This window comes from Phyllopteryx taeniolatus, chromosome 1 (genome assembly GCF_024500385.1).
Source record: "Phyllopteryx taeniolatus isolate TA_2022b chromosome 1, UOR_Ptae_1.2, whole genome shotgun sequence".
Classification (NCBI taxonomy): domain Eukaryota; kingdom Metazoa; phylum Chordata; class Actinopteri; order Syngnathiformes; family Syngnathidae; genus Phyllopteryx; species Phyllopteryx taeniolatus.
This window is the reverse complement of record NC_084502.1, coordinates 28,456,959-28,481,728: the sequence shown is the minus strand read 5'-3', so window position 1 is coordinate 28,481,728 and position 24,770 is coordinate 28,456,959. Positions and strand designations below refer to the sequence as shown.

Here is a 24,770-nt window from a genome sequence, read left to right as displayed (position 1 = left end):
CAGCTGGACTCCATTGAAGGTGTAGAACCATTTTAAGGATGATCAGAAGAAATGGACAGCACCCGAGTTAAATATATGAGTGTCACAGCAAAGGATCCGAATACTTATGGCTGTGTGATATTTCAGTTTTTCTTTTTTAATGAATCAGCATAAATTTCAACAATAATTTTTTTTTCTGTCAATATAGGGTGCTGTGTGTACATTAATGAAAAAAAATGAACAAATATTTTTAACAACAGTGAAAAATTTAAGGGGGTCTGTAAACTTTCCATACCCACTGTAGTCCATACAGTGAAGTTGGAGGATAATCAATAAAATAAGGACCAAGTAACAACCTCTGATGCTCATTTGAGAACTAGACCAATTTTTTTATGTGCTCCCGTTTATAATAAAACATCACAATTAAATCTGCTGACTGCAGTAAACAAATCATAGTGAAGTTTGCATTGAAATATTTTCCAGTGTTGCAAAACTTACTAGCAGTTTAAAACATGCCGACACAAAACATAGAGCAACTGTAAGAAAACACAGCATCCTACTCCTCTGATGAAGTCAAACCATTTGAGTTAGTGGAAATATTAAAAAGCATGGTCACACAACAACAACACAAAACCAGACCACATATTACATTAATAAAAACTGATTAACGCAGTTTAAAAACAAGCACATGTGCAGCAGTTCACCGAATGTATTTTTATTTTAGCCAAATGTGCCAAATTATCTAAGCACATTATCCAGCTATCATAATCTAGCTACGAGAAATTTTGATACATTTTCAAAATCAAATTATGTGAACACATAGGGTTCATAAACAAGCCACATCAGAAAACTATGACGACTGCAATTATTTAAGGCATAATGGTCATTTGGCCTTTGTTTGACCTATGCTAAACAAATTCCAAAATTCAAACAGCAATGAAAACATTTGCAAGTAAGAAATGTCACCTCTCTAGGTACACATTCTTGACTTTCGTGCGCACAATTGCACCAAACAGAATAATACCATAGATCCCATCAACTTGGATACAAATCAGAAAAGCACAAGCAAAAAAACAAAAATGTTAAAAGGTAAACATCTGTCAAGGTTGCTCCAAGAATTTGTCATCGTGACAGCTTTGGGAGACATTTGTAAGTTTCTCCAACCCCAAACTTCGTAGTCAAAAAAAAGAAAAAAAAACACCCACAGACGACGCTCCATACAAGAGGTCAAAGTTTATCATCATCATCATCGCTGCTGTCCCATGTTGGGGAGCTCATTGTTCTGCAATTGAGGACCTTGCACTTCTGTCAGGACTCCTCAGCCACCCCGTGGTTGGTGATCCGACGATATCCCTGGTTACCCAACGGCTCCTTGTGTCGAATGATGGACAGGAAGAGGATGACGATGAGGACCAGCAACAGGCAGCCCGACACTGCCAGAGTGATGATCACCTCTATGTGAGGGAGAGATGCATGACCATGAACACCTTGTCAGGCTGGGACTACAGGAAATTGCAAGGAAATCACCTATAATAACACAATATTGTACAGTGGGGCCCTGAGATATGAGTCTAATTAATTCATGGCTATGCTTGTAACTAAAACACTCGTATCTCAATTCATTTTTTCCTAATTGAGATGAATCAAAAGGCCATTTATCCATTATATTCTCCCTAAACAAATTATTGTTTTTTAAATAAGCAAAATAGCACTTTAATTTTGTAGTTTATAAAAACATGCAGTTATTAGTCTGAGGTAATTAAAAAGAACGTAAAGAATCAAAGTTTTTGCCAATTTCTTTTTTGCTTCAATTCAGTGGACCGTGCTGCTCCTTCTTTGGCCACCTGGGGGCAGTATAATATAGACACTGCAAATGTCAGTCCTCAGTAACTCACAGTAATATTAGTCGTTCTTCGTGAAGGACAAATAATAAACTCGTAATCAGTCAGTCGGCCTATTTAAAGGGTGACAAGTAGTCACACTAAACATGGACCAGATGAAGGGAAGGTGAGAATTGTCTCAGGTGATTAAAAAGAAAATTATACAAAAGCATGTTAAAGGTAAAGGCTATAAGACCATCTCCAAGCAGCTTGATGATCCTGTGACTACAGTTGCACATATTCCATCCATCTAGAAGTTTAAGATCCACAGACAGGACTGTAGGACATGGCCACAGGAAGAAAATTGACGAGAAATTGAAAAGCCTCCAAAGAATTAATGGTGTACTCCAAGATCAAGGTACATCAATGCCAGATCGCACCATCCGTCATTGTTTGACCCTAAGTAGTCTTCATAGGAGAAAACCAAGGAGGACACAACTGTTTAAAATAAATCATAAGAAAGCGAGACTGGAATTTGACAAACTGCATGTTGACAAGCCACAAAGCATAGGGAGAATGTCCTATGGAGAGACAAGACAAAACTGGAACTTTTTGGCAAGGCGGATCAGCTCTACGTTCACAGATGCCAAATTGAAGCATACCAAGAAAAGAACACTGTCCCTACTGTGAAAAATGGGGGAGGCTCTCTTATATTCTCAGTCTGCTTTGCTACATCTGGCACAGGGTGTCTTTAATATGTGCAGGGTACAATGAAATCTCAAGACTATCAAGGTATTCAAGAGAGAAATGTGCTGCCGAGTGTCAGAAAGCTTGGTCTTAGTCACAGGTCATGGGTCTTGCAACAGGATAGTGACCCAAATCATACAGCTAAGAACACCCTAGAATGGCTAAGAGCAAAACATTGGACTCTTCTGAAGTGGCCTTCTTTGAGCCTTGATCTAAATCCTATTGAACATTTGCGGAAGGAGCTGTAACATTCCGTTTGGAGAAAGCACCCATCAAACCTGAGACCACTGCAACAGTTTGCTCATGACGAGTGGACCAAAATACTTGCTGAGAGGTGCAGTAGTCTCATTGAAACTTACAAAAATAGTTTGATTGCAGTGATTGCCTCAAAAGGTTATGCAACAATACATTAAGTTAAGGGTACCATCATTTTTGCCCAGGCATATTCATTTGTATTTATTTTTTTTAGATAATTCTGTTGTATCACAATTCAAATTCAACGTCTAATTTTCATTGGTTCATTTTCATAAAATTTTCATTTAATATTACTTTTATCAGATTCAAATTATTTCTGTTACCACTGTGGGTTTTTCTTTCATTAACAGAGTGGTACCAACATGGGCGAGTCTAGGTCAAGTACTTTGGGTGGGCTAAAAGCCCATGACCTAATTTTAGAAAGTACCCTTCTCAAATTTGATCAAACTTTTTAGACCTTGAAAAAGACCATTTGGTGGACAACCCAAAATAGGGTGAGCCTCACCACTAATAATAATAATTAATAATAAAATTAATAGTCATTATTTTATTAATTTATAGTTATTATTATTATTATATATTTAGTCAATACATTACAAAAGTCTGGTTTATTGTCAGAAAAGCAGACCTTTTGTAATTGTATGAATACAATGAGTATTTCATCTCAAGAGGAAAGGAATATTAAAAATTGTTTTGCTGGTCTCTAGCTCTGTTAAAGAAGAAGTAAGTTGTTTATAAGTTCACCTTTTGATTTGATTAATAGACAGTGTTGGAAATTTATTTTATACACCCTGTAAAAAAACAATTTTGGAGAGTGTTAAATATAAGCCATGAAAATCATCTAAAATTTACATTATTTTAGATTGGTGAGGTACCCTAAAATATAGGGTAAATTTTACCTATACTACCAAAACAAAAAACATTTAGTAAAATCTACTTAAAAGCCATTGGCACTACAATATGCATCACGTGACGTGTGCATGCTACAATGGTTGGCTGACGTGTCATCAGCTCATCAGCGCATGTAGTACTAGTGTGGTCGTCTCCCGAGTCCCAACCTAGAAGTTGTGGGATCACTTAATGAGTATAGTTAGTTGTGTATACCGCCTCTCACCCGAAGTCCGCTGAGATAGACTCCAGCACACCCGCAACCCTAGTGAGGATAAGCAATTCAGAAAATTGATGGAAAGATGGATAGTTGTGGACACAGCGGGGGAACGGCTTGTGGAGTGGGGGCTCACAGTACTCAGGGAGACTGTGTATTTTTTTTGGAGCAGTAAATGAATGAGCTGTCGTCAATGGGCAGTTTTCACGCCTGGTTCGCACATTCCGTCCGCTGCTTTTTCACCACATTTAATTCGGCCAACGCCCAGCTCACACTGCACCCGACTCCGATGGCCCCTCGCACAGGTGGTGAGCCCTTAGGCCACCAGGCGCTCGCCTTCGAGCCCCACCTCCAGGGCCCCATCCAAAACAATTTCGGTGAGACATTTCATATCATATCAGATACACTGGGCAAAAAATATTTGCTATTCAATTAGCTAGTGATCGCTCCAAGTGCCGTGTGGTTAACTGTCATTTCATAGATTGTGTCAGTGTTGTAAATCAGCCAATTACCTGGTCATTAGCATTAACACAGCTGGAAATGTGTGTAGCGTTTCTCAACTGATTTTCACGGGGTTTACTTTTTTGTCAAAGCCAAAGCGTGTGCTATCACCACAGAATGCTTTTTTCTTTAACAAATTTTGACAATTTGAGGTCGAATTCATCGGATGGGCTAAGGCAACTTTAAATTTAGTTCTAATTAAGGCCGGCCTCGCAACTGGGTACCAACAATATTGTCCACGTGTGTATGTTTCTATGTATTGCTGGGGTGCAACAATACCTATATCTGTATCAAACGTTTAAATATCGTGGATTACCAAACTGTGACCACTGTATCGAACAATATGCAACTTTACATTAACTTCATCAACTTCTGATGGTGTGGATGTGCGCTCGACTACTCACTGTGGAGCACAGATCCACTAAACTGCCCCTCCCGCATTCATTCAGACCTGCTGCTGAGACAGAAGCTCCATGCTAACCTAGCCGTTGCAACATGACTAATGACTTAAATGTACCTGGACTCGAAGTTCACCACCATCCTTCATATCTGGCTTTTGGAACTACTTTAGTTTTGGTATTAAGTATGACCCTGATAGGAAGCGCATTGCAGACAAAAGTACAACGTATGTCGAACTGTCACACAATGCTAAATAAACTACATCGGTGGAAATACAAGCATGACAAAATATTTTCGACACCCCAATGTGAAAACAAGTGGAACCACACAAAAGAAAGAGTGTGCTAAAAACTTAACAGTGCAAAAACAAAAACTGTGCACTTCACAGTTCAAACTGCACAGCAGAAAAATGTGTCAAGGATAGCACCACCAGAAACAATTTTTCCATTTATATTTTTAAAGAATTGTACACCATGAAACAGTGGTTCTAAAATGGTTTTCATGTCAGGGATTGGGCGTATTTTTTTTTATATTCTGCCAAGAACAGAAAATACAACATTGGTAACCCCCAAATACAGTACTGTATTTAGTTGATGTGGTGTTAGAATGTTTCAAAATATTTTGTTGTTTTTGTTTAGGGAGCTATTTCATTTTAATACAGTGGGGGAAAAAATATTTTGTCAGCCACCAATTGTGCAAGTTCTCCCACTTAAAAAGATGAGAGAGGCCTGTAATTTTCATCATAGGTATACCTACTGGCGGCACGGCGAGCGACTGGTTAGAGCGTCAGCCTCACAGTTCTGAGGACCCGGGTTCAATCCCCGGCCCTGCCTGTGTGGAGTTTGCATGTTCTCCCTGTGCCTGCGTGGGTTTTCTCCTGGCACTCCGGTTTCCTCCCACATCCCAAAAACATGCATTCATTGGAGACTCTAAATTGCCCGTAGGTGTGAATGTGAGTGCGGATGGTTGTTTGTTTGTTTGTTTGTTTGTATGTGCCCTGCGATTGGCTGGGAGCCAGTTCAGGGTGTACCCTGCCTCCTGCCCGATGATAGCTGGGATAGGCTCTAGCATGCCCGCGACCCTAGTGAGGAGAAGTGGCTCAGAAAATGGATGGATGGATATTACTAATAAAAAAATTTCGATCACAGCAGAATATTGACTTATTGATTTAACTTCATTCATTAATTTTCTGTACCGCTGATCCTCACTAGGGTCGCAGTCGTGCTGGAGCCTATCCAAGCTATCTTCGGGCGAGAGGTGGGGTACACCCTGAACCAGCCAATCCCAGGGGACATATTAACAACCAACCATTCACACTCACATTCACACCTATGGGAAATTTAGAGTTTTTAATTAACCTACCATGGATGTTTTTTGGGATGTGGGAGGAAACCGGAGTTCCTGGAGAAAACCCACACAGGCACAGGGAGAACATGCAAACTCCACATAGGCGAGGCCGGATTTGAACACTGGTCCTCAGAACTGTGAGGCAGACGCTCTAACCAGTCGTCCACCGTGTATCGGCATTATATCAGACTAAATTAGAATTTGTATTCTTAATGCTTTTTGGTGAGAAAATTAGTTTTCCCTTCATTAGTGCCGCTATGTTCTTATCAATTACAGTAAAAATGGTGAGATGATTGTTATCTAATAATCCTGGAAGGATTTAAGGACTTTATCTCTTCTCAAATGGGAGAATTTTCTCAATTTTAAACTTTTTTGTTGAAGATAAAAAATAATGTTCTAAATCTTTGTAGGTAAATATTAGAAGGCTAACTTTGTCAGATAATGGTAACAGATTTCAAATGCAGGACAAAGTGGTCTGAATTGCATAAGGGGGTGGGTGGGGGCATGACTATGTTTCCCTTGGGCCCCCAAATAACTAGCTACGGCCCTGCTTCGAGCCAGTTCCCCCGCCGCTTGGCATTACATCCTAAGTGGGATTAGCAGCTCATGCACTGGTGAAGAAGGCAGCTGGCTAGCTGCAAGAACTAATGTGACTTGCAAGACACATTGACAACATTTCCAATGTATGTCGGTACGCATCGGGTCTTGTCTTCCTCGATGTGCTGCTCCGCTCCCCCCGCTGGGAAAGCCTGTGAGCCTGACTGCTTACAGCCAGCAGCAGCTGGACGGTGAATTGAAGCATTTAACGAAGCGGGGAGAAAAGCTAAACCATAAACAACGTTCACATACGGCAGAATGAGCACGCTCACTTTAACTATTATCAGAGAGGGCTTTTGACGTAGGCGATTTTGATTCGCCAGTGTGGCTAACATTGGCAACATTTGCTCTGCCACATCGTTTTTCAAATTGACATTGGCGAGGTGGCAAACGGGCAGCGCGAACCCTGAGTTTTATTTTTGTGTTGAAGAGTAAAACGCTTACCTTTATTGTTCCCACTTGAAGCCACCTGACACTCTCTCTCTCTGTCATCAGAAATAGAGAGCTTTGTAATTTTCACAAACTCCTCCAGGGGGCAGTCGATGGAGCAACCTGGCAACCGAAGGGCATACGGCTCAACTGTGCTGTCGTTCCGGTAAAACATGGACACCGACATAGACCTGGGCAAACAAAAAGCATAAGGTTAGTCAGGGTTTCTCTGTGTTTCCCTGCACGTTTCTCTGTGTATTGCCATGTGCAAGATGAGTCAGTGTATGGCAACTTCAATGCGACAGCGACAATTGCTTTCAGCTAGGGCTGCATTATATATTGTTTGAGCAGCGTCATCGCGATGTATGTGTGCGGTATAGTCACATCGCAGGGTCGGCTGCGATGTGAAAATTATTATTTGTATCAGAATACTTTAGTTAGAACACTGTACGATCACACTGATAATATGGAGTTTATTTTGTTTTGTAATATAAGAGTAGATAAGATAAAATATTTTTTTAAATGCCCCTCCTTGAGCCGTCACCTTATCGTGGTGGTAGGCTTTGTGTGTCCCAATGATCCAAGGAGCTAAGTTGTCTGGGGCTTTATGTCCCTGGCAGGGTCACCCATGGCAAACAGGTCCTAGGTGAGGGACCAGACAAAGCACGGCTCCAAAAAACCCTATGACGAGTACAATAAATGGATTCGGGTTTCCCTTGCCTGGACATGGGGCTCGAAGGCGAGCACCTGGTGGCCGGGCCTGCACCCATGGGGCCCGGACGGGCACAGCCCGAAAGGGTAACGTGGGTCCCCCTGCCCATGGGCTCACCACATGTGGTAGGGGCCATAGGGGTCGGGTGCAGTGCGAGCTGGGCGGTGGCCGAAGGCGGGGACCTTGGCGATCCGATCCACGGCTACAGAAGCTGGCTCTAGGGACGTGGAATGTCACCTCTCTGGCAGGGAAGGAGCCAGAGCTGGTGTGTGAGGTCGAGAAGTTCCGACTAGATATAGTCGGACTCTCCTCCACGCACAGCTTGGGCTCTGGTACCAGTCCTCTCGAGAGGGGTTGGACTCTCTTCCACTCTGGAGTTGCCCACGGTGAGACACTTATTGCTACCCGGCTCGGTGCCTGTACGTTGGGGTTCACCCCAGTGGACAAGAGGGTAGCCTCCCTCCGCCTTCGGGTGGGGGCACAGGTCCTGACTGTTGTTTGTGCCTATGCACCAAACAGCAGTTCAGAGTACCCACCCTTTTTGGAGTCCTTGGAGGGGGTGCTGGAGAGCGCTCCGGCTGGGGACTCCATTGTTCTTCTGGGGGACTTCAATGCCCACGTGGGCAATGACAGTGAGACCTGGAAGGGCGTGATTGGGAAGAACGGCCCCCCGATCAGAACCCGAGCGGTGTTCTGTTACTGGCAATGACAGTGAGACCTGGAAGGGCGTGATTGGGAAGAACGGCCCCCCGATCAGAACCCGCGCGGTGTTCTGTTACTGGACTTCTGTGCTCGTCATGGATTGTCCATAACGAACACCATGTTCAAGCATAAGGGTGTCCACACGTGCACTTGGCACCAGGACACCCGAGGTTGCAGTTCGATGATCGACTTTGTGGTCGTGTCATCGGACTTGCGGCCGCATGTCTTGGACACTCGGGTAAAGAGAGGGGCGGAGCTGTCAACTGATCACCACCCGGTGGTGAGTTGGCTCCGATGGTGGGGGAAAATGCCAGTCCGACGTGGCAGGCCCAAACGCATTGTGAGGGTCTGTTGGGAACGTCTGGCGGAATCCCCTGTCAGAAGGAGTTTCAACTCCCACCTCTGACAGAACTTTCATGTTCCGGGGGACATCGAGTCTGAGTGGACCATGTTCCGCGACTCCATTGCTGAGGCGGCCGACCGGAGCTGTGGCCGTAAGGTGGTCGGTGCCTGTCGTGGCGGCAATCCCCGAACCCGTTGGTGTCCAATCCCCGAATGCCGTAAAGCTGAAGAAGGAGTACTATCGGGGCTTTTTGCCATGTGGTACTCCTGAGGCAGCTAATGGGTACCGGCTGGCCAAGCGGATACAGCTTTGGTGGTCGCTTAAGCAAAAACTCGGGCATGGGAGGAGTTCGGTGAGGCCATGGAGAAAGACTTCTGGACGGCTTCGAGGAAATTCTGGTCCACCATCCGGCGTCTCAGGAGGGGGAAGCAGTGCACCATCAACACTGTGTATAGTGGGGATGGGGCGCTGCTGACCTCGACTCGGGACGTTGTGAGGCGGTGGGGAGAATACTTCGAAGACCTCCTCAATTCCACCGACACGCCTTCCCATGAGGGAGCAGAGTCTGGGTTCTCTGAGGCGGGCCTCCCCGGTGAGGTGTTCCGGGCACGTCCCACCGGGAGGAGACCCCGGGGACAACCCAGGACACGCTGGAGAGACTACCTCCTTCGGCTTGCCTGAGAACGCCTCGGGATCCCCCCGGAAGAGCTGGATGAAGTGGCTGGGGAGAGGGAAGTCTGGGCGTCCCTGCTAAAGCTACTGCCCCCGCGATCCGACCTCGGATAAGCGGTAGAAAATGGATGGATGGATGGATGGATGGATGGATTTTGTTAAATGGTAAATGGACTGCACTCATATTGCACTTTATCTATACCATGACAGTGCCCAAAGCGCTTTACAAAGTATCACATTCACCCATTCACACACACAATCATACACCAATGGGCGGCTGCTGCTATGCAAGGCGCTGGCAGGCCCACTGGGAGCAATTAGGGTTCAGTGTCTTGCCCAAGGACACTTCGACATGCGGACACTTGGAGCCAGGATTCGAACCAGCGACCCTTCGGTTACTGACAACCCGCTCTACCAACTGAGTCACAGCCGCCCAGTATAATCAGCATTAATATAATCAGACAGCGCTCCTGCGAATGCACAGTTAATGTCCTTTCACCATCGTTTCTGTCATACTCTGTTGCGTGTTTTTGTTTGCAGATTAAGGACTACAGTCCTGTTTTTGTTTTAATTCCTCATTTAAAAAAACACACCATTCAAACATGCTTTTCCTTATGTTTTGCACATCGCTTGAGGACTGCATCATTTGCACAATTGACACTGTACCAGATTATCGCTCTCATAATCGCTCTAAATTGCTTGAGGACTGCATAATTTGTTCAGTTGTTATTGTATTAGCATTACCACGTTACTGGCAACCATTCATTACTAAGTGACTTTCCGTAGTGTTTTTATATTCTAAAATTATGTTCGTCACAGAGACTGTCTGTTGTCGTACTAGAGCGGCTCCAGCTACCAGAGACAAGTTCCTTGTGTGTTTCTGACACACTTGGCAAATAAGATGATTCTGATTCTGATGTTTTTGAGATTGTAGGGTGAAAGCTGCCACGGGCTACGAGTGTGGACTGAATGGGTGGCAACAATGGGGAAATGAAATGCCAGTATTTTGAGGGTCATAGCCCGTCATACACTATTGGAAAAAAAAAGAACTATGAACAAGTTTATTTTTGCACCAGTGAGCTTAGTTCAAAACTTTGAATTATGAACTGAACTAGTAAATTTTTGGAATGGTGCACTGTACTTGGAACTACTTTAGTTCGCATAGAAAATGAACTTTCCCAACACTGGTCCTGTATTATTTCACATCGCAATACATATTGCAGGTTTAAAAAAAATCGCAAAGTCATTTTTTCCAATATCGTGCAGCCCTACTTTTAATGTAAAGGGGACTGGGCACTGAACTTCAGTTGTTACGACTTCATACACTGTCAGCATTGATGGGTTCCGAAAGATGGCAAATTTGTGACTTGACTTCAACCCCACCATCTGGCATTGGTACCTTGCACATGTGAATCCCAACCCCCGCATGAGAGATCATCAGGTATGCACCAGAAAATTTTCCAATTTCACTTCAATTCTTACAATTCCACTGTGATTGGGTAATGTATGAAAAGAGGCGGGTCTTGGGGTTATTGCGGAAATCTACACGTTTCACATTAACTCTTGTAAATAACGAAGAATGGCTTAGAGGACTATCAGTGCTTACTTTCTCCCCAATAAACCTAGTGCCAGAGGAGACATCCTAATATTGAGTCCAACTCAATTTGGAAGGAAACAATCATAGCGAAAAAAGGCAGGAAACTCTGTTTTCAGGATGAGTTGCTGTGTGAGTTTACCTGGCTAAGGTATGACAGGGAGAGAAATTCAATTAACTGAAAATGTAAATAAAATACTGCAACCCCTAACTTCAAAATTTTTAGTTAGAGGCCACTGTGGTCCAAGTTAAAAATAAAAATAAAAATCAAATACAGTCTGGAGCCTTGGCCAAGGCTCAATAAATGTTGGGAAACACTGCCTTACACACAAAAGACAGCCAGTGTGTGTGTGTGTGTGTGTGTGTGTGTACCCGCCATCATCCGAGTTTAGCTCAATCATGTGACAGGACGCATACGGTGGTTGTCTGCCATTGAAGACATTCAAGCTGACCTGCAGAGCTGCCACAGTGGTGTCATGCTGTCAAACGCACACACACAATGTTATTACCTGAGTCAATGTAAATACAGTAATAAACTCTATTGAAGTGCAGGATTTGTATCTTGCAGCTACTGTATCTCACCGCAGAAAGCATCATCATTTTCAGACGCTGCGTTTCTTCAGATACAGCCGCTCGGGAAAGATTCTTTACGATTTCACCCAATAAAATACCTGAAAGACAGAGCCTATTAATATATCTTGTTATCCACACAGTTCAATACCATGATATGCTGCGTAACTTGCATATCATGAAACCTCTAATGGTGAGCACAATGTGTTGAAGGATTTGTTTGGATTTGGATATTGGATGTTACCTGGATGTACCGTCAGTCTTCTCTTTAGCAGGTAGAATGCATGTTCTATAGGGTTTAAATCTGGAGATTGACCTGGCCAGTCTCAAAAGTCTGCTTAGGGTCATTATCTTGCTATATGATGAAGGATCCACTATCAGGTTATTTACACTTCTAACTAGTACAAATATAGTCTTAACCAGCAAAATCTGAAACTGAGCATCGACTATTGTTGTTTTAATAATCAATGTAATACACATGGGCAACAAAATACAATGCTTTCCCCCCTCGTGGAAATTAGCTTATTTTCAAAGGGTTTTCATTACCATGACGACAGGCAGAATTCACCACAAAATGACATCCATTTGTTACTGCAATGTAGTTACCAGATAGGCTAACAGTTAGCCTAGCTTCTTTTTAGTCTTCTTTGAAAAGTGGTACCCTGACTTACAAGTTTAATTCATTTAGTTACCATGCACGTAACGTGAAACACTTAATCTTTTCCCCATTGAATGCGCCATAAATGTATGATGTAGTATTATCTTTTTAATAATGAAAACTGCACTCTGTAATAATGTACTTTATAAAAACATACAGTAATGTCATAATTAAATATAATACATGTAAATATATGATAAAATACATATAGAATACAGAGATTTAAGCAGTTTGTGGGTCATGATTAAATTATTGTGTAGCTCCTTCTGGTGTTAACACCTTGGCCACCAGAGGGCAGTACATCTACTGTTATACATCCATCCATCCATTTTCAACAGCACTTATCCTGGTTAGGGTCGCGGGACGCTGGAGCCTATCCCAGCTGACTTCGGGCGAAAGGCAGACTACACCCTGAACTGGTCGCCAGTCAGTCGCAGGACACATATATACACGGACGATCATTCGCACTCACATTCACACCGTCACTGAGTGGGAACTGAACCCACGCTGCCCGCACCAATGTCAGGCGAGTGTACCACTACACCATCAGTGACTGTACTGTTACACAGTTGAAACAATAAATTTACATTATTACATTATTTAATACAGATTTTTCTGTACATGGCTCTCCGTGAAAAACGTTTGGACACCTCTGAGCTTTTCTCCCGCTCACTGTCTGATGTGAAAACAGACTTTTCCTGTTTGGGGTAAATCAGGTTTACCAACATTATTTGTATTTGCTAATTTCCAGAATAATGAGTTGAATTAATGTTTCGTTTTTTTTTTTTTTTTAATAATTTGTCATTACTTGGCGGCACGGTGGCCGACTGGTTAGAACGTCAGCCTCACAGTTCTGAGGACTGGGGTCCAATCACCGGTCCCGCCTGTATGGAGTTTGCATGTTCTCCCCGTGCCTGCGTGGGTTTTCTCCGGGCACTCCGGTTTCCTCCCACATCCCAAAAACATGCATGGTAGGTTATTTTAAGACTCTAAATTGCCCGCAGGTGTGAATGTGAGTGTGAATGGTTGTTTGTTTCTATGTGCCCTGCGATTGGCTGGCAACCAGTTCGAGTACCCCGCCTCCTGCCCGATGATAGCTGGGATAGGCTCCAGCACGCCCGCGACCCTTGTGAGGATAAGCGGCTCAGGAAATGGATGGATGGATGTTAAAAATCTTTGTGTGTACCAGGCTTAACACACACCTCCCTGCAGCCGACTCTTCTCCTGCTGGTTGTAGACCCCAAATAAAACCTAAGAAGATTGGCATGTACATGGATTATGAACAGTTTGTGTCTAAATGGGTTGAAATCCAGGAGAATAAAGAAACAGTTTTTACCCGAAATCCAAAGTCCTTCAGAAAGCGGAGCTTTGCCCAGACAGAAGGGGTCACCCAATCTGGAGCTGATTTGTTATGGTGTGACTAAGAAACACATCCATACGCACACTTTATATAGGAGGAAAGTCACAGAAGACGAGACAATAGAAGTGGAAAATACATTCACCTCACAAAAGAGTGTGTCGTACACACTCCAGACTGAATCCACAGTCGTCGTCTTCAGTCCCGTTTTATTCCGCACCAACTCCATAATGTCCTAGAGGGAAAAACAAGAGTTTCTCTAATCCCACTCCTGCCAAATAAAGATGGTCTATTTCAATTACAGTTAATCTCATTATATTGTTCACTCTGTGGAAAAACGAGTGTGGGGGGGGAACCTTGTTAGCAGCTGTGATGTTAATGAATTCTTCCGTTTCTTCAGTCTCCTTCATGAGCTCTTCGAAACGAGGGCAATCTCTCTGAGGAAAGGCCAGCAGCTAAAAAGTATACAAACATTCTCTAATAAATCAATATTATAATAAATCCCAATAAAAGCTGATTATGTCCTTATGCCTACCCTCTCTTCACTTTGTGGAACTGTGTGGACAGGGATGGGCTGCCACTTTATGTTTGGTGAAAAGACCTGCTCACCATTGGGAGGGTAAAGACCTGCAGGAGAGCTCAGGTACAATTTCAAGTTCAAAATGCAAACCCGTTTCCAACTTTGAAAAGTCAACAAAGAATTGTCCAAACATTTCAAGCTCCTGTGGAAACCCTGAAAGCAACATGTGACATTACCTGCAAGGTTGGCCTCGGCACTCATCAGGGTGCGATCATAGTCTGTGCTGCGAACTGAGATCTGAGGACACAGGAGTTGCAGTTGAAGCCTGGACTATACTTTACTTGAAATAGAGAGGAGAGTAATAAGATAGCCATAACACCTGAACACCTCTCAACTGCTTTATTGTTCAAAGAATTGGAAACGGGGCATTGCACCAATATGGCATGAGGTACTGTCTAAGAAACATGTACACATTCATGTCAGAGGTCATGTGATGTCAATAAACCTTTTCAAAAGTCCGTGCGGGTGCCAAGAGATTTATAAGCAAATCCTTCTCTTATTTGACCAAGGCAGAGTAATTGAGAAACCAAGCTAAACAGCTTTAATGATGAATTTACCTTCTTCTCTACCGTTCTAGTTTTGTGTGATGTGTCATTGAAAAAAAAAAAGATTTTGCCTGAGGTAAAATGCTTTGAAGGGAGACGGAACAGAGGCGTTAATTTACGTCGCCGCGTCAATCGTAGGTGTGGTGGAACTTTAGATATTTTTAGCATGCACATTGAGGGACTAGCTAAACTGGTAAATGGACGTTAGTTTTTTACCGGAATAATGGTGCAATATCATCCAGTAGCGGGCTAGCTACTACGTTTTGCTAAGTTACTCAAAGACATCCAAAGAGAGATGTCCAGAACACCTTATTTTCCACCCAAGTCACTTGATTTTGAAGATCTGCCGGTAGTCTTTGTACATGGGGATTATCTTGTTACTTTATGACCTATAAAAATTAAGAAAATAAAAAATAAGATCTTTTTCACCTGATCCGATCAGCTGAAAAATATGTGATCGGATCGGGATGGGAAGTACCTTGGCGCCTATAGTTTACAAATATTACGAAAATGTCTATACATTTACCTCATGACGGACATAGCTTTCATTGAGAAAGCCGTCATAACGCTTCCTCAGAAACTGACCCAGCTCTAAGTGTTGCCGCATCCCTTCCTGAAAACAAAGAAAAACCATGCAGCGCGACATCACAAATACTATCCACGACTACAATAAACTTCATTTTAAATACTCAAACAACTTGTTAATATAAATCTAAAATTCATTATATTTCCTTCCTTTTGCATGTTTTTATAAAAAACCTCAAAGTGCAACATCGAATTATGTACCAAACCTAAAGGGGCCAATTTTTCATGCATACTACAGCCAAAATGCACCCAGAAGAACAAAAGGAACACATTTAATCGTTAAACAGCTCTGTCCCTCATACATATTAAAAAATAATAATAAATCACATTTACCACAGTTTTGGTATTTACCAAAGTAACTTCACAGAGGGAATCACATTCTGTATAAAGTGGGGGTAAAACAAATGCTTTTGTAATGTTATAGTGTATTATATCTACTGAACGTCTGGTACCTGTGATAGCTGTCCAAAGCCTTGAGGCCAGGCGCTCTCTTGGTGTGGGTCAGTGGGATAGGCTTTGACTGGTGATCTGTCACCATGTCGAAACAACTGCACGACAGAGAAGCCAGATGTGTCACAGACTCAATGTCGCCAATCAGTGGATTCCAAAGCCCTTATTTCTGGAAAGTCCTGTTTTGTCCTTTCATAGTATCAGTGTCATAGCCATTCTGCTTTTTCTACTTGCTGTGTCTTTCTGACACATTTGCCCCACAATGCCTTGATAGTCCTGAGTTTTCTTTGCACTCAGCCCAGGTTCAAGACACCCTGTGCCGGATCTATCAAAGCAGCCACAGAACATACAGTCACCTCCAAAAGTATTGGAACGGCAAGGTCAATTTCTTTGTTTTTGTTGTATACTGAAGCCATTTGGATTTCAGAGCCATCCATTCATCCATTTTCTGAGCCACTTCTCCTCACTAGGGTCGCGGGGCTGCTGGAGCCTATCCCAGCTATTATCGGGCAGGAGGCGGGGTACACCCTGATCTGGTTGCCAGCCAATCGCAGGGCACATACAAACAAACAACCATTCTCACTCACATTCACACCTACGGGCAATTTAGAGTTGTCAATTAACCTACCATGCATGTTTTGGGAGGAAACCGGAGTGCCCGGAGAAAACCCACGCAGGCATGGGGAGAACATGCAAACTCCACACAGGCGGGGCCGGTGATTGAACCCCGGTCCTCAGAACTGTGAGGCAGACGCTCTAACCAGTCGTACAACGTGCCGTCTTTTCAGCTCAAAAGATGAAAATGAGACAAAAGTACAGAATTCCAGATGTTATTTCATGGTATTTACATCTAGATGTGTTAAATGACTCATGACAGACCACATTTTGTTTGAACCCACCAACCTTTCAAGTGAGCAAAAGCATTGGAACATGTGACTGATGGGTGTTTCTAGTTGCTCAGGTGTTGCCGTTTAGCTTGATTTCTTAAACTTTAGATAGTGCTTGTTTTTGGGGTTCACTTGTGAAAACTGCATTTGCTGTTAAGCAAACATGAACACCAGAGAGCTGTCTATGGGAGAAAAGCCAACCATTATGAAGCTGAAAGAAGAGGGAAAATCGATCAGAGCTATTCCACAAAGATTGGGCATGGCCAATACAACAATTTGGAATGTCCTGAAAAAGAAACTACTGGTGTACTGAGCAATAGACATCGAACAGGTCGGCCAAGGGTAGCAACAGAAGTTGATGGCAGACGTATTGTGAGAGCTGTGAAGAAACACCCAAAGACAAAAGTCAGTGACATCACTGCCAACCTCCACAGGGCAGGGGTGAATGTATCACAATCCACTGATGATGATGCAAACCACTCATCTGCAAAAAGGACAGGTTGGATTTTGCAAAAAGGTACAGTAATGAACCACAAATGTTTTGGAACAGTTTTATGGACTTATGAGACCAAGATTAACCTCTACCAAAGTGCTGGACAGGCCAAAGTATAGAGAAAGAAAGGATCTGCTTATGATCCAAAACACACAAGCTCATCTGTGAAGCATGATGGAGGTAATGTCATGGCTTGGGCTTGCATGGCTGCTTCTGGAACAGGCTCACTCGCCTTTATTGAAGATGTAACTCATGACGGCAGCAGTAGAATGAATTTTGAAGTCTACAAAACCATTTTGTCATGACCGAAAGAACAAGATCCCGGATACAAGCGGCCGAAATGAGTTTCCTCCGCAGGGGTGTCTCCCTTAGAGATGGTGAGAAGCTCGGTCACCCGGGAGGATCTCAGAGTAGAGCCGCTGCTCCTCCACATCGAGAGAAGCCAGATGAGGTGGCTGGGGCATCTGATTCAGATGCCTCCCGGACGCCTCCCCGGTGTGGTGTTCCGGGCACGGCCCACCGGGAGGAGACCCCGGGGACGACCCAGGACACGCTGGAGAGACTACATCCTTCGGCTGGCCTGGGAACACCTCGGGATCCCCCCGGAAGAGCTGGATGAAGTGGCTGGGGAGAGGGAAGTCTGGGTGTCCCTGCTAAAGCTACTCCCCCCGCGACCCGACCTCGGTTAAGCAGTAGAAAATGGATAGATGGATGGAAAACCATTTTGACTTGCAATGTACAGAAAAATGCATCCAAACTAATCGGGAGAAGCTTCATCATGCAACAAGACAATGACCCAAAACACACTGCCAACACAACAATGGGTCGCAGGCTTGATGCGGTTTTTGCAAGGGTTATGCCACCAAATATTACGTTATTCACTTTAAGTTAATTTAATAATGTCTGTTCCAATACTTGTGCTCATTTGAAAAGTGGGTGGCTTCAAACAAAAGGTGCTCTGTCCTGAGTTGTTTAACACATCTAGATGTAAATACCATGAAATAAAAGCTGGAATTGTGAACTTTTGTCTCATATTCATCTTTTGATCTGAAAACCAAATGTCTTCCCTAAACAACAACAAAAAAGGAATTGACCTTGCCGTTCCCATGCTTTTGGAGCGGAACCAGCTGTTTGTTTTACAATATGTACAGTATTTTTCCTCTTTCTGCACACGACACAGGCAAAATTGTTGGTACCCTTTTGTTAAAGAAAACCCCACAATCATTTTAAGAATATTGTCACAGAAGCATTGTGGATTGAATATGCATTTTAGCAAATTTCAGTCTCATTGGTTTCAAGTTGTTTCAGTGATGATTGTACTGCCTTCCCATACAGATAGCGGCATAGTGCATGACTAAGCAGAAAGACGGGACAGTTTTTTTTTGTTTTTTGTTTTTACTTGTAGTAACTATTTTTTTAAATTCTATGACCGGTACAAGTATGAAACCCATGTCTTCCTTTTATCTGTGTGTGCCACTAAAATTGGTTATCTAGAAAAAGAGAAAAAAAGCCACATCATTTAGACAAAAATTCCAAAGTCACAAGACTCTAGGAACGATAGACAATTGACCAGTGTGCAACAGTTATGTAGTTTATAACGAATCAGTTGCTATGAAAAGTCACCACCCGAGCAGTATTATCAAGCATAGCATGTTTCTGGTTTACTGGTACAAAATACGAGAGATGCACCAATACCAATTTTTTGAGACAGAGTAAGAGTTATAAGTACTTACATTTTAGTACTCACCAATACAAAGTACCAATAGTTGATTACATTGTCTTGAAATTGTGAGGAAAACATGTTTCATTTTAATCATCCATCCATCCATTTTCTGAGCCGCTTCTCCTCACTAGGGTCGCGGGCGTGCTGGAGCCTATCCCAGCTGTCATCGGGCAGGAGGCGGGGTACACCCTGAACTGGTTGCCAGCCAATCGCAGGGCACATAGAAACAAACAACCATTCGCACTCACAGTCATGCCTACGGGCAATTTAGAGTCTCCAATGAATGCATGTTTTTGGGATGTGGGAGGAAACCGGAGTGCCCGGAGAAAACCCACACAGGCACGGGGAGAACATGCAAACTCCACACAGGCGGGGCCGGGGATTGAACCCAGGTCCTCAGAACTGTGAGGCTGACGCTCTAACCAGTCTCCACCGTGCCGCTCATTTTAATCAAATATTTCAAAACCACAAAAGACAAACTTTTCTTGAACATAGCATAGGTTTTATTGAATATAACACTTTTTGGAGTAACAACTTGTCAATATTAACATTTTAAAATCCAACTTCATGTTTTTCTATGTCTCGTCATACACTTAATTTAAATGTAGCCTGTACGATAACGCATTCAGTTATGTGGTGTCTCAGTCTGAACACTCCAGGGCACCATATCAAAGGAGTAAACATAGGCGATAGGAGACGAAGAAGAAATAAGAGACAAAGAAGAAGATAAGAGTCCGGTGGACAGAAACATGTAGGAATACGGATGTCATGTTACCTTTGTGCGTTCAGAAACATGTAGGAATACGGATGTCATGTTACCTTTGTGCGTTCAGAAACATGTAGGAATACGGATGTCATGTTACCTTTGTGCGTTAACTACAAAATAAAGTGAGTAAAAAGGACGATGGGGCTCAAAACTTGGTGCTTGCCGGTCGGCTCTGGGGCCGTCGCTGTCCGAGCAGAGCATAAGTTGCAGGCTGTTATTGGCACTGATACTCGGTGCAGACAATATCAGTATCATTGCATCCCTTGTAAATACCTATCACACATTTATCCCCATACTATCGAAAACGCCCCAAACTCTACTGCTGTTCTTATCTGGTCTTTGGTCTTCTGTGTGCTCTTCAGAATATCCATCCATTTTCTACATCGCTTATCCTCACTCGGGTCATGGGTATGCTGGAGCCTGTCCCAGCTAACTGTGGGCAGAAGGTAGGTACACTCTGAACCGTTTGCCAGCCAATCGCAGGGCACATATAAACAAACAACCATACGCGCTCACATTCATTCCTACGGACAATTTTGAGTCTTCAAATAACCTACCGTGCATGTTTTTGGAGATGTGGGAGGAAACCGGAGTACCCGGAGAAAACCCACCCAGGCACGGGGAGAACATGCAAACTCCGCACAGGCGAAGCCGAATTTGAAACTGGGTCCTCAGAACTGTGAGGCGGATGTGCTAACCAGTCGTCCAGCGTGCCGTGCCGCCCTCTTCAAAATAAGCTCAATAAAAACACGTAACTGCCAATTTAAGTTCAATCGTTAACCGAAGCAACAGCCAACAAAACAACTTTTGTTTGGAGGGGGAAAAACAATTAAGATTTTTAGCTGGACATTGTACTCAGTGGACCTTCTCAAGTTGTGTAACACTGTAACATGTGCGATGCTTGATGCCAGGATGTTAACATTGAAAATTCTTGAAAAATTATTTATTATTTATGCCAGTGAGGCATAGTGACAGACAGAACAAATAAATGCTCTTCTATTAGATGGCAGGAAGTACATACAGTAATTAATGTATCCACTTTTTGTGACATTTTTGTTTGTTGGTGTGCCGTGAGAGTTTTCATTTGTAAAATATTTGCCTCGGCTCCATAAAGGTTGGAAATCACTGGTATAAATTAACAATTTATTGGTGACACTCAACATACTGGACACCTAAACGACCATTTCATTGTATTGTACAGAACTCTATTCAGATAGTCCAGCGACCCACACATGGCGGGCGGCGTGGGGGTGGGGGTGGGGGGTGATTTTTGAGCTCGAAGTACTATTTTGTGGCCACGAAGTAGCTCCGTTTTGGAACGTCAGGTAGGCAAATCAAGCGCATTTTGTCTCCAATCATGGTAATTTAGCGGCCGCAGCTTCGCAATCTTACGATCAACTTTGATTTTAGACTGCGGATGAGTTACAAAGGCATTGTGAAAAGCTCGGCATTGCAAGGAATCATTTTTGATTTAGCGAGAGGGATTTCAAGGTTGCGGACAGGTTAGGGCGGCGATCGCGCATTGACGTTTCTAGCAATGTGGCGCCCCATTAATTCACTTTTGTTTACCCAGACGTCCAAGTTGTTCATAGGAATGATATTAAAGCCACACATGAGTTATTTCGCTACCAGAAATGTGGATTTTGTGCGCACGTAAAATAGATTGTGGCAACATATTTATTCCCCCACCCCCACCATCACCACCATTTAATGCCTGAGGCTCCATATGGTAGACATGTAATTTTAAAAATATTTTCAAAACTGACGTAACTGATGTCGTTGTAACCACTTTGTAATAACCTTATGCGTCATCTCGTTCGGCTTGCCACCCACAACCCAGTACAGAGGACTTAATATACTCACCACGGTTACATATTCCAGTTTTTTCCCCGCTGTGCCTTTCCCAGGGAGCGAGCCCACGGCCAGGAGGAGCAGAAATATAGGAAGCATGACAGAGTCCGAAAAGCCGAGCTTCTGTTCAACCAACTGCAAGTGTCTTTAGCACAACAGCAAACGGCTCGCTGTCTGGCGTCACGTGACGACGCCACGAGAGTATAACATGAACGAGCACAGACGTCATAAAAAAATAGATCTTGGCCCGGTCCTTCGATACGACAGCGAGTCCGCCATATTGAAGGTGGCAGACCCTCACTCGAGTAATTACAATCTGTACAAAAATTGCACTCTCTTCACCTTTCATCACATTGAAATATTGCAAGCATTTTTCTTGCTTAAAATAAATTGAAGAATTGTTGAACACACTAGATTCCTTTTCTTCTGATTTACAAACTAGCTACAGTGGTGCCTTGAGATACAAATCACCCAATTTAGGTTTTTATTTTTAAATACAAGCCATCGATCTGCCAAGTTTTTGCTTTTATTTGCAAGCCCAAACTTGAAATATGAGTACTCCTAACCCTCCTCTCACTTGACAATAAGGAGTGGTTTGCTACTATAATTAATAAATTTTCTTTAAAAAAAAAAAAAAAAAGGGGTTTTAAGCTGTTGATTACCACAACCAGTTTACTGTCCAACTAACCATCAAAGAGAATTACACGTTGTGTATTTGAAACAACTACATAACCTCCCTCAAACATATAATGGAAAATACCACAGCCATATGGGCTAAGATAAGGGTGGCTGTGGCGCAGTAGGTAGAGCGGGTCGTCCAGTGACCCTTCGAATCCTGGCTACGACTTTCCACATGTCAAAGTATCTTGGGCAAGACCCTAATTCTCTCCCAGTGGGCCTGCCAGCGCCTTGCATGGCAGCAGCCGCCCATTGGTGTATGAATGTTGGTGAATGTGAGGCTTTGTAAAGCGCTTTGGGCACTGGTAAGTGAACATAAAGCGCTATAGAAGTGCAGTCCATTTACCATTTAACAATTAACATAACATACAAACAAGATAACACTAGCCAAGGGTGTTTAAAACTATTTTAAGCTGTGGACAACAGATCCATTACGCCAGAAAAGTTAGAGATACGGTGGCAAAGAGTGTATTCTGCAGAAGACGCGAGCCAAACATGCTAATGGAATGTTGTGGTTTACACAACAGCGGAGGCTCGAAGTTGCATAATATGAAAGAAGAACTGCAGGTTATGTGGGGGGACGAATGTTGTTACTGTGTGTTTGTACACAATACCGTACTGTTGAGTGCAATTTCTCTGATAAAAACCAAACGTTTTTGGGACATAACCCACTGGTGTCGTTAGGCCGATTATTTATTTGTTTATTTTTTACCAAAAAAAATAAAACATAATCAAAAAAGTACCAACAAACTCAATATAGTATTGGCAAAACTTTCCGTGAATTAAACCTAGGCATTCACTGTTATGCGATTGACACCCAGCTCTACCACTCTTCCTCCCTCCTCTCTAACTGACTGCTTCTCTGAACTCAAACACTGTTTGTCATCCAACTTTCTGCAACTCAACAGAGATGAAACCGAAATCCTACCCATAGGTAGCAAGTCCGTGCTAGCCAAAACTGAAAGTTTTTCCACCACACTTGATAATTCCTCTGTTTCCCCCTCCCCTCAGGTTACGAGTCTGGGTGTCATCCTCGACAGCACACTCTGCTTCCAAGTACACATAAACAACATCCCCCAGTCTGCATACTCTCACTTAGGAAACATCAATCACGGTCTCTTCACTAGCTGCCTGTCCAATACCACATCCAATATAATATACTGATCTGGACCTTCAAAGCCATCAATAACCTCGCCCCACCATATCTTGCTGACCTCCTTCACGTTGCCATACCCTCCTGCTTTCTGAGAGCTTCATCCTCCATGAACCTCGCCGTTCCTTCTGCCCATCTGTCCACCTTCAGCCGCTCTGGGCCCCCGTCTTTGGAACTCACTACCACCTTACCTCCAAGACACAGACTCATGAACCCTCTTCAAATCTAAACACAAGACACAGCTACTACGGACTGCTTATTCACTTTAATATTTCTCATATTATTTTCCATTTTAATTGTTTTATGTTTTGTTATTTTGTATTGTATTGTAGAGTCAAATGGGATAGGCTCCAGCACACCCGCGACCCTAGTGAGGATAAGCGGTACAGAAAAGGATGGATGAATGGATGTTTGATTTCTTTTAACTTTGTTTGTACGGTGCCCGGCGGCACGGTGGACGTCTGGTTAGAGCGTCTGCCTCACATTTCTGAGGACCGGGGTTCAATCCCCGGCCCCGCCTGTGTGGAGTTTGCATGTTCTCCCCGTGCCTGTGTGGGTTTTCTCCGGGCACTCCGGTTTCCTCCCACATCCCAAAAACATGCATGGTAAGTTAATTGACGTCTCTAAATTGCCGATTCTAAAAAGGAGAAGCGGCTCAGAAAATGGATGGTGGATGGATGTACCTTGGGTAGCTTGAAAGGCGCAATAAATAAAATGAATTATTATTGTTGGTGACCGACTGGTTAGGGCATCTGCTTCACAGTTCTGAGCACCTGGGTTCAAATCTGGGCTCACCTGTGTGGAGTTTGCATTTTCTCCCCGTGCCTGCGTGGGTTTTCTCCGGGTATTCCAGTTTCCTCCCACATCCCCAAAACACGCATGGAAGCTAACAGTAATTGAAGACTCTAAATTGCCTGTAGTTTTGAATGTGATTGTGAATGGTTGTTTGTCTATGTGTGCTCTGCGTTTGGCTAGTGACCAGTTCGGGGTGTACCCCGCCTCTCGCCCAGAGTCAGCCGGGATAGGCTTCAGCACGGCTGTGACGCTATTGAGGCTCATCGGTACGGAAAATGGATGGATGATGGATTATTATTATTATTATTATTAAGTGGCCAGGAATTGATATTAAATAATAATAACCTAACCTATCATTATTCACTTAAATATATTCATAAAGCTATGGGTTTCTATTTACTTGTACCTTTATTACACAAGCACTGTAGCTGTACTTCTACTTAGTGTAAGTACTTTTGTCACTTCTGTCCTGGACAT

The 24,770-nt window shown here is 43.3% G+C and overlaps 1 protein-coding gene across 3 annotated transcripts; it reads right to left on the bottom strand.

Annotated features, from left to right (window-relative positions):
- Window positions 1-115: 115 nt before the first annotated feature.
- Window positions 116-21,869, bottom strand: acp2 (acid phosphatase 2, lysosomal). 3 transcript variants are annotated; one of them, XM_061785825.1, is made up of 13 exons: window positions 21,680-21,869; window positions 15,950-16,045; window positions 15,439-15,525; window positions 14,544-14,604; window positions 14,323-14,414; window positions 14,144-14,242; window positions 13,933-14,022; window positions 13,767-13,850; window positions 13,633-13,681; window positions 11,785-11,873; window positions 11,575-11,681; window positions 7,195-7,370; window positions 116-1,433 (listed from the first exon to the last, which is right to left on the bottom strand). In XM_061785825.1, the coding sequence occupies exons 1-13, from the start codon at window positions 21,764-21,766 to the stop codon at window positions 1,288-1,290; spliced, it is 1,263 nt and encodes a 420-aa protein (XP_061641809.1). In that variant the 5' UTR covers window positions 21,767-21,869; the 3' UTR covers window positions 116-1,287. The 3 variants fall into 3 exon arrangements, 2 of the variants coding, with proteins under 2 accessions (XP_061641809.1, XP_061641800.1); XM_061785816.1 differs by having other exon boundaries at window positions 14,323-14,604; XR_009790248.1 differs by having other exon boundaries at window positions 1,296-1,433; window positions 11,579-11,681; window positions 14,323-14,604.
- Between the last annotated feature and the right edge of the window lie 2,901 nt (window positions 21,870-24,770).

Coding starts and splice junctions, on each gene's coding strand:
- acp2 (XM_061785816.1), bottom strand. CDS start 21,766: ATGCTTCCTATATTTCTGCTCCTCCTGGCCGTGGGCTCGCTCCCTGGG. Junction 15,526..15,949: donor GCTTTGGACAGCTATCACAG/GTACCAGACGTT, acceptor CTTTGTTTTCAG/GAAGGGATGCGGCAACACTT. Junction 11,874..13,632: donor GAAGAGTCGGCTGCAGGGAG/GTGTGTGTTAAG, acceptor TCTGTCTTTCAG/GTATTTTATTGGGTGAAATC.